Raw genomic sequence first — 12,613 nt, forward strand, 5'->3', positions numbered from 1 at the left:
AAAAAAAAATGATGTCAATCATATACCTGATTAATTTATGAAAGAAATAATATGTAATAAATTACTTTCTAGTTGTCATGTACTGCTATGGTTGGCATCTTGCAACAGCTCAATTTCAATTAAATTAATAAAAATTTAGACAGAGGAAATTGCTCAAGTGTTCTTTTCAGTGAGAAATGTTTATTGTGGGGGGAAAAGGTGTAAATCTGGAAAGATCATGAAAATAAAAATAGGCATTTAGTACTTCAAAAAGATCAGGAAAAATGCTATTAGGAAATTAAATTCTTAAGAAAGATGACAAAAGTATGAAACAAATAAGTATATATATATCTCAGAAAAATAAAAGGCATCTTCAAACATTCTGAAATACATTGTAATGTTTAGGATAAAAAGAATTTTACCTAACAACAAAATTACTATATAAAGACATAAACATTCAAGGAATGTTTTAGTCTAGGCATGAAATCTACTTTATCTAAACCGTTTTTCCCTTTCTTAGTTTCTCTGTCAGCCAAGAATAATGCTACCATCAACATGCAAAGATTTTGTTCCAATGAAAAAAACAAATGCTTTTCAAGCTCATTCTTGTTGGAAATAACAAAAAATAAATAAGTAAATAAATAAATGTTTTTAAGTGTCATTTTCTGGGAAGCCAAAGAACACTGCCCAGTTTCTAAGCATCAATTCTGAATTAAAATAATTTCCATCTGTGAAAACATTTTAAAGGACTGGCCTACTTTTTGACAAGCCAAGGAACCAGAGCAAACAGTAACAAAATTATTAGCTATGCTTGGGCGCGGTGGCTCATGCCTGTAATCCCAGCAGTTTGGGAGGCTGAGGTAGGCGGATCACAAGGTCAGAAGTTCAAGACCAGCCTGGCCAATATGGTGAAACCCCATCTCTACTAAAAATACAAAAATTAACTGGGTGTGGTGGCGGGCACCTGCAGTCCCAGCTACTCGGGAGCTGAGGCAGGAGAATCACTTGAACCCGGGAGGCAGAGGTTGCAGTGAGCCGAGATCACACCACTGCACTCCAGCCTGGACAACAGAGTGAGACTCCATCTCAAGAAAAAAAGAAAAATTATTAGCTGAGTTTTGCGTTAAAGATAATTTGCATATTCTTACTGATATTTTCCACAAGTCCACCAGCCAAAGAAATATAGCTTAAGTATTACTTACTTTTATAGGTGATTTCTAATCCTTTTTAGTCCTTTGTGAATGGGATGAAAGATATCAATCCATTAGATATAATTTTGCATCCACTTTCAGGAGAGTCCCTTAATAAAGGGTCAGTAGTGATGAACACATGTATTTGAAGTGACATTTTTGAGAGGGGACACATCCTTACAAATGCAAGACATCACTGTCTTTGTTTATATAATGAACCTACAATACATAAAGCATTTTCACATTTCTACAGTCATTAGGTTTAAGCTCATTGGAGTCTGATAGTTAACTGTGACTAGATGGTTAACAGGTCTAGATGGTTATTATTCCTGTTTTACAGTTGAGGAAATTGAGGCACAGATTTAATGGCCTGCCAGAATATTAAGACAGTAATTAGAGGTGGTATGAAAATGTAACTGTTTGATTCCCAGAACTTCACTGCTGAGAGAAAGAAAAACACTGTAATGTTTGTTCCTACTTGACAAAATCAGGCATGGGCTGGTTTTGGGAATTCTATATACAAACATTTATTTGCTTCACCAATAAACACCTCTTTTCTTGATATTGTTATAAAGGAAGATAATTTCGCCAAACCTATTTTGCTGTATTTAATGAGCATTCTTCTGTGCAGTTTTATATATGTCTAAGCTTTTTTTTTACAGTAAAGAACATCCTTCCTTAATGAAATCAAGGTCAGCCACATATACAATGAGTATAGCATTATACTTTAATACAGTATTAAGTTATGCTATTATGATGTCTCTGAACACTATTAAAATTAAAACAATAGTCTGCCCCTGCATTTAATGACCACACACCGCTGGGTTTCCTGCTTTGGCTTGTACAGTTATTACAGCTCCTCTTTTAGGGTTAGCTGTGTATTTCTTCTGCTGTCATTACTTCAGCTTCTATAAGTACCCATCCCTTCTACTAATTTGCTGCTTCTAACTTTCCATGTGGACTGGGAAATCAGAAAATTAAGTTTATTAGACTTGAGAGTCCTTCTATTTAGTAAACTACGAAAGCTATAATTTGTATTTTCTTGTCTGTTTTCGGGTCTTTATCTTCTGTCTAATGCTCAATGATATTTGGGTACAAAATAACACACCTTCAATTTATGTGTATAGCACAAACCCTCATAAATTGTTTATTGAAAAGATCTGACTTTTCTTTAAATAACTGTTTCTTTAAAGATTATTTTTAGTTCCCAACACCATATTATATTGGAATCCTATTTCATGCTTACAGAATAGTGACTCAAACATTATATTTAAACTAAATTTCACAGAGAAATAGAAGTTAAACAATTCACAAAAAAGCACAAGGAATAATAAGTAAAGACAAACCTCTCCACTCGGGCTATTCTTTGTAATCCATTAAGTGACACAGAAAATATGCTATAATAACAGTATTGAATCACACAGGAAGTAAGTTTAAATGGTCCAAAGAAAAGGACTTCCTTAAAAGTAACACAGGCTAGAAAACACAGGGCATTTTTCTACCATATAGCTTCTATGTCGTTTTCATTTCTTAAAATATTAGTCATAAAGATATGCCTTATAATTTAAAAAGAAAAATTAAGTACAAAACAAGAGATCAACAGAAAATGACTTAGTTTGAACTTAAAACATATTTCCTGTCTCAGTAATCACAAACCATTATTGATGAAATTCAGTTTTAACCAAAGAACTTGATTAATGACTACGGGACGTATGAAAACAATCACTTGTTATGTGACTAAAAAAGATAAGTTATATGACATATTACTGCCAAAATAAGGTCTGTGTCACTAAATTGATGTTAATAAAAAATGTTTTTCCTATTGGCATTACTTAAGAAACTAGGGAATCAGATATTTTTTATTTTTACTATTGAGTTTCACAATGGCACACTTAGACCATCTCTAGTTTATTTCTACATTTAATCACTTCTACTTTAATTTTATACCACTGAATTAGTAAGGTTAAGGGACAGGCTACATTGTGCAGCATAACTAACTGGCCTTGAATAGTCACACCAGCACTAGTAAGCATTTACTGTGGAACTTAACTCCTTAGTCCTGACAACAACCCTATGAGATAGATATTATAATCATCTCGTTTTAAGATGAGGAAGCTGAGGTTTATAAGTAGCTTTCCTAGAGTCACAACAGTGGAGCCCATATACTAACAAAGGTATCCGACTCCATGTCACTTAACTAGATTACCTCCTATTTTAGAGTACTTTACTTTAGTACTTTAAAGTCTATTTCCTAAATTCCATCTCTCCACACTACCACCACCACCTACCTTAAAATAAAACGAAAAGAAATCGTTGGAGAACTTATCAACACCTTCATATTCTTTAGGATAAAACCTACCTATGGTTTATGCATAGGTATATGAATGGCCAAGCAGTAACATGATGGTTGACAGGTTTCAGTAGTACAGTATGTAAGGGAGGATAGCCCAGAAACATTTCTTCTAAATTGTCAGACAGGACTGTAACAGGTAATGTTAACATAAACAAATATCTTTGAACGGTATTTGAGAGTCTCTGTAATTTTTAAATAATAAGAACCAAAACAAATCCCCTTCTACCACTTCCAGCCTTTCAAAAAGCCCAAGTAAACTCCCAACAAAACCCCTATATTTAGTTATGATAAAAACCAATTAAAAAACCCCTAACACATGTAAGTGCTTTAGTTTTGCTCTTATTTGTATTCTAAACCCAATGAAGCTCAAATAAAAAAAGCCCGTGCAATGCCTGCCCTAGGCAAAAAAATGTTTTTAAACAGCCCACAGACTATTACATTTCTTCCACCAAAGCAGATATTATTTCATTATTTCTTATTAACATTTGAGTTATTTAAATTAAAAAAAAAAAAAGGAGTACAAACAAAAGAAAACAAAAGCTACAGCCTGGAAAAACGAGGGCTAATATAGCTTAAAGAACAGCACTGAGAAGCAAATAACACCTTTCAGGTAACTTTTCCTAAAAAACTGAACACCTCACAGTCCCCATGAAAAGGAAATGACATTTTAAATATAAAGGCATGAACTTACTACATACTTTTGTACATATTTTTTCAGTATTTACATTTCAACAGTATTCAGAACAGCAATACTTTTCTATCATAGCATGTTCACTTAAAATTCATTTTGATAACTTTAAAAATTAAGCTATATTTTAAAATCCAGTGGTTTCTTGCATACTGTGAACATATCTGATATGATTTGTGTGAGAAATCACTACAAGCATTTCAGGTTGTTTACAAAAAAAAAAAAGAGAACTATATCCAGGTCAAAGACTCGAGGGAATTTAATTGCTCTACTGTCACCAAATGGTTATAACCACTTCAGATATAATTAGTTCTCAATATTTAGGTTTGATAAACTATATTCTTCTTTAGGTACTAGACAATTTCTTTACGTTCCCATTAGAAATTAATCTGGCTAGAAACTTCACCCCCAAAAAAATCTAAGAAAATGTTTACCGCAATATGGACTTTTAAAATACTTTGGCTGAAATTAACGTCTTTGAGAAAAAGCATATATTCATATGTTTCATAATGTTTGTACAAACAAAATGCAGCTTAACTTTTAATAAGTGACTGAACATTACTATATCAAACAGACTAAACTTTAAAACTAATGATACGAGCAAAAATAAAGGGAATAGGGGTAGAGGCTAAAAATGCTAAGGTACTAACAACAAAAGACCTCATTTTTCTGAGTCTATTCAAGAAGCAGATTCCATAAAAACCAGAACCAAATAAACAAACTATCTTGGGCAGAAGAAAACAGCAAGAAATAACAACTCTGAAATAAAGAGGCCAACACACACTGACAGAATATAAAATCACCTATCCAAATTTGCACAATTCTCCAAAAACCTGAAATAAATAAGCTATTACATTAACCAGAACACCATCACTGTTATTATGGGGGCATCTTACATCAATTAATGGATACCAAATGTCAATATAAACTACAAATCTGAATTTAATAAACTTGAAGAATAACGTAGGCCAGGCGCAGTGGCTCACGCCTGTAATCCCAGCACTTTCGGAGGCCGAGGCGGGCGGATCACGAGGTCAGGAGATCGAGACCATCCTGGCTAACACGGTGAAACCCCGTCTCTACTAAAAATACAAAAAATTAGCCGGGCGAGGTGGCGGGCGCCTGTAGTCCCAGCTACCCGGGAGGCTGAGGCAGGAGAATGGCGCGAACCCCAGGGGGCGGAGCCTGCAGTGAGCGGAAATCGCGCCGCTGCACTCCAGCCTGGACGACAGCGAGACTCCGTCCCAGAAAAAAAAAAAAAAAAAAAAAAGAATAACGTGTGAAATTATAGAAAAAAATAGTATTTTCGTAACGCCTAAAACTTGAGTAAGCAAGAAATAAAACCAAAGATACAGACTTAAAAAAAGAGCCACAATTCTCAATGTACATAATCAGATCTAAAATAATATTTGTAAAACTCTTATATAATAGGCTGAGTGATCTAATTTTGAAAGTTCAGTGTCATACACTGTATAAGAGTTGATTAAAACTGGTTTGGTGCCCTTAAATAATTATATATTTTATTGTTGCTATTGCTATAAAAAGGAAGGGGGCTAATTTTTGTTATTCCCAGCAAAACATTAACAGGTGGCAACTGGCTTAGAAACTGGTGTTCTTGACACCATCAAGAACAAATTGATGTATTCAAGTATTGCAACCAAAAAAATATGTTCTTGGTGTTCACACCAAAACCTTTTCTAAGATAACTACCTACTTCTTCATTCAAGAAAGCTTATTTTAATAACACAGTGGAAGGGGGAATATTAACAGAAGCATATTTTAGTAAATACTACTCTAACAGTACAAAAAAGCAGTGAGTCTTAGAGAAATCTCTCCTTACAGTTTACTTACCTCCACCGACTGCATCTTGCTCTTCCCCTTCAGGAAATGCAACCTGGTTTGGCAAGCTATTCCTAGATCGAGTGACTGTCTCTAACTGGGAAGCCCGTCCTAATAAAGATAGCTCATCTAGCACCTCTCCCTCTTTGGCCTCAAGATCTGATTTTGAAGTGGTTAAGGGCTTTATACTTTCAGGTGCCATTAACCTGTTTGAGTCATTCAAACATGCTACTGTGCCACTGTCCAGGCTCAACACTCGGGCACGAGTCTTGGCACTATTTGTGCTAGAAGTCCGTCGTGTTGCACGCTTTTTGCTGGTTCCTTCAGGAACCAAATGAGCTTTGTGTGTGTGTTCAGAGTCTGTGCCCCTTTCTTTATGAGTGTGTTTGGTCTTTAGAGCACTGTATCTGCCCTCAGGAGACTGACAGGAATGAGAAGTGGTGCTAGAAGAGCTATCACTGCTGAACTGGTGAGCAGACTGAACACTTGATGCTCTACTCAAGTCACTTTGATCACTAGAGTCTTCGTCATGACAAAATATAGCACTGTGTGGCTTGGTACCAGAAACACCTCGAAAGCAAACATAGTCCCTATGCCGGCTTGAATCAAAACTGCTAGCCCGTTTTTTTCCTGTCCGTCTCCTGCCTGTCTTGTGGACAGAAGCTGTCCGATGGATTACGCTAGAAGATTTAGGTCGAACATCCCCTTCCTTTTGCTTTCCACCAACATCTTTACGCACTTTGGAATCCACAGAAACAGCTGACTTATCACTCTTCTCTTCTTTGTTTTCTGCAGTGTTCCCAGGTGGTCTGTCCCCTTGGGAAGTAAATTCGTTTGCATGGGGATTTTTATTGGCTTCTTCAGATGCAGAGGTGCTGAGACCTCTCTGGTTGTGCATCTCATCGGAGGGGGTAGGGTCCTTGGCCTCATGAACCCCACTGTTGGTACTCGCTTCCATAGCAATCTTTTCACTGCTAGTCCTTTTGTCACTGGCACAGCTATTCTTCTCCTCTGGGCCTGCACAGCACTCTTTTTTCCTCCCACTTTTTGTTCCTGCTTTAGGAGACTCCTCATGCTCTGACAGGATGCTCTCTATGTGAGTTGAGCTGGTCTGCTCGCTTTTATAGCTGCTGACAGTACTGTTAGTGTCCCGGTCCATTCCACTGCAGTAGCTTTCTGTTGACCCACTACTCCGTGTGCTCAGACTTCTCAAGCTGTCCATGCTTTTGTCTGCTTTCAAAGATTTGCTCTTCCCACTTTTTGTGGGTGGCTGAGAAGTATTGATTTTCAAGTCACCAGCAAGCTGAAATTCCCCAGATAAACCAGAATTTTCCACCAAGGATTCTTTGGATCCAGAAAGAGGCTTGGAAGATTCTAACTCACTAACTGGATCTAACCCACGTCTTTGCTGATAAAGAGGAAAATCATTCAGTGAAGTGTCTGGAAAAGCCACAGCAGAGCTAGAAGTCCGTGGTACACCTCGCGGCCGGTGGTCTTTTCTATAAGAGTGTGAGTGTAAAGGTACAAGAGAAGCTACTTCTGTGTCACAGGCGCTGGACAGAGACTGATCAATATGGTGGTGGTGGTTATGACTTGGCAGGCTCACTTTGTCACTGAAGTCCCTTGGCAAGTCCTGTCCACAAGAGGATAAGGAAGGCTGAATAGAGATGAATGAGTCATTGGAGACAAGACGAAAGAGCTTCCGATCAGTTGCCAAATCTGTTTCAAACACATATTTTGAAATGTTAAAATAAATGTATGATCTGCTTTTCTACTGTTTAACAAAGGAAAGAATTCACTGCATACAGTAAATCAAGTATAAACAATTTCTCAAGTAGTTCTCCAAGAGCTGCTTTCTGTTTCACAGCTGCACAAAGAAAGCATTCTACTCATGAAATGAACTGAACTTCCAAATCTTTGAGTTCTTCAACTGGCCTCAGAAAGAGTTCTATGGACTATCAACAATAAAATAAGAGGAAACAAAGGGGCCGGGCACAGTGGCTCACGCTTGTAATCCCAGCACTTTGGGAGGCCGAGGTGGACGGATCACGAGGTCAGGAGATCGAGACCATCCTGGCTAACACTGTGAAACTCCGTCTCTACTAAAAATACAAAAAATTAGCCGAGCGTGGTGGAAGACGCCTGTAGTCCCAGCTTCTCGGGAGGCTGAGGCAGGAGAATGGTGTGAACCCAGGAGGCGGAGCGTGCAGTGAGCCGAGATCACACCACTGCGCTCCAGCCTGGGCAAAAGAGCAGGACTCTGTCTCAAAAAAAAAAAAGAGGCAACAAAGGATTATACTTAAAATAGGCCTGGATTTCTATGCAAGCTCTACCTCCAGCTTACTAACTTGGTAACTTTGGCTTACCCCCTGTAAATCAGTTTCCTCATCTGTAAAATGGGACATCAACTTCACTGAGTCATAGGCAAGGAATAACTGAGTTAATGACATATATTGCTTGACACAATGCCATCACAATTAAAGGTGGCTATCATTATTCTACCTTACTAACACAATATTAAAATCCTTTCAAAAAGCTAATACGATTATTTTACAAATCAAGAAAACCTAGAGTAATCAGAAACAAACAAACAAAAATAGGCTGACCAATGCCCAAACAAGATATAATGATGTAAGACATCCTCTTGCTGTTCAGAATGGTAAACACAGCAATAATTACAGAGCAAAATACTGCATTTTATCTTTCATTATTGGTATAGCAATTAAAAAATACTTCATGAAAAAAATACTTATCTTCTTGTATCTGTAAGACCACTGCTTTATCCCTCCATCCAGACCAGTGATTAGTGACTTATCATACATACTATATATATAAATGTAAATATGGATATAAATCAATGTATCTACCTACCTACCTACCTACATTGTAATTTATCTTGGAATATAGCTTGACAACCAAACCGCAAAATAGCTGATTTTTAAATATATGTTTTGACAGACAAGGATATTTGAACCCGCTGTTAGTTCAATAAAAAGAAAAATTATTGTCTTGTCATAGCTGGATAGATAAAGCATAATTCTATAGTAAATCTGAGTCTTCCCAGTAGAATCCCAATGACCAAAGCAGACATTTCCCCCTAAGATTAAAAGAAAGGAATGAGTTATTAAAAATGTTTATGTACTTTTTAAAAATCTAAATGTAGCTTTAGCTATGATTAGTTAATTAAAAATTCACGGACAGCCTCTGGAGCGTACCATAAAAATTGTAGTTTATAAATGTCCAATTATACTTTATCTTACGTTTTAAAGTTTTCAAGATAAGTAAAACCCATGTTCTTATTTTCCCAACACAGCTGCTACTGTAGTTGCGTTCTTATATCTTCTAAATATCAAAATTTAAAAGCTAGCATTGTATGTTTTGTAGTATTAAATTATAGTGTTATTTCTAAAAACTCTTTATCTCTAATAAACAATTATTGGTTGGTGTGATATTCACATTTCAAGGATATGAACTTTACAGAAAACTTATCGACTCTGAGCAAGTAGTTGAAAATCACTAAATCTAAGATAACAAAAGATTTTTTTTAATGCTAATGATCAAAACCAACTTCCTTCTGATAAATTAATAAAACAGAAATGTAAGTATTTCATTTTAAAAGACACAGCCAAACTTACTTTAATACATACACTTTTTTCAATACTGCTAAACAAACATACCACAAAAGGTTTAATTTTGTCAGAAAGAATTTAGGTGGTTTCAGGAAATTTTCAAGTAAATATATTTTTTCTTACTGTTACCCATATGAAAAAGATTATATCGGCCGGGCACGGTGGCTCACACTTGTAATCCCAGCACTTTGGGAGGCCGAGGCGGTGAAACCCCGTCTCTACTAAAAATACAAAAAAAATTAGCTGGGCGTGGTGGCGGGCGCCTGTAGTCCCAGCTACTCGGAGAGGCTGAGGAGGAGAATGGCGTGAACCCAGGAGGCGGAGCTTGCAGTGAGCCGAGATTGCGCCACCGCACTCCAGCCTGGGTGACAGAGCGAGACTCCGTCTCAAAAAAAAAGAAAAAAAAAAAGATATAAAGTTAAGAGGCTAAAATCAACACAAAAACATTTTTCATCGAATCAAACTTTTTTTTAATAATTGTTATCAGTGGGATTTAGAATAAGAAAGGCATACTGCTCACGGTGGTACCAACTGGTATAACCTTCTTAAAGCAATCTGGCAATATGGCCAAGAAACTTGAAAAGGTAGTCTTACCTTGAAGGTAAGAAATTGTTGCTAAAGGATAGAGTCAAATATGCGTACAAGGTTTTTAAGCACAAAGTTGTCCATGTCATGTTACTATAAAAGTTCTTAAAGCACAAAAAGTATAACAATGTCCTTTAAATAATGATTGAATATGTGGTCCACTAATAATTTCATACAGGCACTAAAAACATTTTCAAAGATTATGTAATAACATGAGAAAATAATTAAGTGAAAAAGGCGGCACTGGCTGGGTGCAGTGGCTCACGCCTGTAATCCCAGCACTTTGGGAGGCCGAGGCAGGTGGATCACGAGGTCAGGAGTTCGAGATCAGCCTGGCCAACATGGTGAAGCCCCATCTCTACTAAAAATACACCACTACACACTCCATCCTGGGCAACAGAGCGAGACTCCGTCTCAAAAAAAAAAAAAAAAAAATTCCAGTTCTGTAAGTTTAAATGAATGCTAATGGTATATGTGTGTATATTTTTATAAACGTGAAAAGTGATATACCACAGTTAGCCACAAAAAGAAATAACATCCTGATACATGCCAGAATAAGGTAAGTGAAAGAAGCCAGACACATTAAAAAAAAAAAAAAAAAAAAACACATATAATTGTGTTTATATGAAATGTCCAGAATAGGCAAATTCAAAGAAACAGAAAGTAAACTAGAGGTTGTCAGGGGCTGCTTGAAGGGGAAATGGGGAGTGTAATGGGTGCAGGTTTCTTACTGGGGTAATGAAAATGTTCTGGATTTAGATAGTGGTGATGGATGCATAATATTCTAAAAACCACTGAATTATATCAAAGCAAAAAAATATGAAAAAGTGATAAGCAAAAAAAAGTTTATCAGTGGCAGAGGTATAGATTTTTTCTTCATACTTAACTATATTTTCTAAAGTTAACATATATATTACTTTTATAAACAAAAATCATACCTTCTTTCTCTCTCTGATCATCCCTATCGATTATGGATAATCATCAATCATAAAAACATGTTGTTATTTCTCTTACAACATCTTACAAAATCGAAATCCCTCCCTTATCTTTACTTCTCCTGCTTGCTATCACCTTTACAAAAATTCACTGAAAGAGTTGTCTGTATTCACTGTCTGATTGTTCTCCTCCAATTCTTTGTATTCCAATTCAACTCCCCTAAGACTGTGCTTATCAAGGTCACCAACACCCCCTACATTGTTCAATCCAATGGTCAAGTCTCAGTCTTCATGTCACCTGACCTATTGGCAGCACTTGACAAAGCTGGTCAATCCATTCTCCTTGAACACAGGGGGTAACAGTCTTGGTTTTCCTTTGATCTCACTAGTTGTTCCTACTCAGTCTCCTGGACTTCTTAAACTAAAGAGGCTCAGGGTTCAGATCTTAAAACTTTTCACTTTTTCATTGTTTTTTTTTTTTTTTTTTTTTTGAGACAGAGTCTTACTCTGTCGCTCAGGCTGCAGTGTAGTGCTGCAATCATGGTTCACTGCAGTCTTGATCTCCTAGGCTCAAGCAATCCTCCTGCCTCAGCCTCTCGGGTAGCTGGGCTACAGGTGCTTGGCACCACACCCAGGTAATTTTTTGTACTTTTTCTTAGAGGCAGGGTTTCACCATGTTACCCAGGCTGGTATTGAACTCCTGGCCTCAAGCGATCCTCCCACCTTGGCCTCTCAAAATGCTGGGATTACAGGTGTGAGCCACCGCACCCAGCTAGAACTTTTCGCTTTCCTACCTATACTCCCTCTTTGTAAATCTCATCCGGTTTTCTATCCCCATGACAAACTAAAATTCAGAAATACCTGTAACTAGTTCCTCTATCTTCTACCCAGCCCTCATATTCACATGGGGACGGTCTGAAGTTCTGATCTTGGATAGGGAAGGCATGAGCGAGAGGTAGGGAAACTGTAGATTATCTTAGAAGTGAAAAAGTTGAAGATACACCCCAATATCCTGTTTTCCCCCCGTCATCCTGAATCATGTGACAAAATGAGTGCCAACTAATCAACTAACTGTTAACCAACTAAAGGCTATTGTCCTGTAAATCCAAACCAGAGGAGTTAAGAGTAACAAATGATATTTAAGCCAGCATGAACATTTGCCACTAGGTGGCGCCAAACCACAGCCAGGAAAAGGGATTTGGATCAAGAAGTCAGGCCACATAAACCCCAAGCAGCTAACAAGTATTCTTGCCCTGATACTTCATCAACTTCATAATACCCAACCCCTTAACTGACATGACTGATTTTTGTTGTTGTTTTTATTTATCCACTCACAACTCCTGAATCTAAAACACCCAACCTAGACCTCTTACCTGAAATCTGGACCTCTCTATCTACTCATTGCTGCTTACAGG

General features: G+C 37.1%; 1 protein-coding gene across 5 annotated transcripts in view; it reads right to left on the minus strand.

Moving 5' to 3' along the window:
* Nucleotides 1–12,613, minus strand: part of PCNX1 (pecanex 1) — a 207,257-nt gene that overhangs the window by 131,124 nt on the left and 63,520 nt on the right. For all 5 annotated transcript variants that reach the window (XM_055288936.1, XM_055288932.1, XM_055288935.2 and 2 more), the window contains exon 6: nucleotides 6,062–7,768. In XM_055288936.1, the coding sequence (XP_055144911.1) occupies nucleotides 6,062–7,768 (1,707 nt within the window). The remainder of the gene's footprint in view (nucleotides 1–6,061; nucleotides 7,769–12,613) is intronic.

Source organism: Symphalangus syndactylus, chromosome 8 (genome assembly GCF_028878055.3).
Source record: "Symphalangus syndactylus isolate Jambi chromosome 8, NHGRI_mSymSyn1-v2.1_pri, whole genome shotgun sequence".
NCBI lineage: Eukaryota > Metazoa > Chordata > Mammalia > Primates > Hylobatidae > Symphalangus > Symphalangus syndactylus.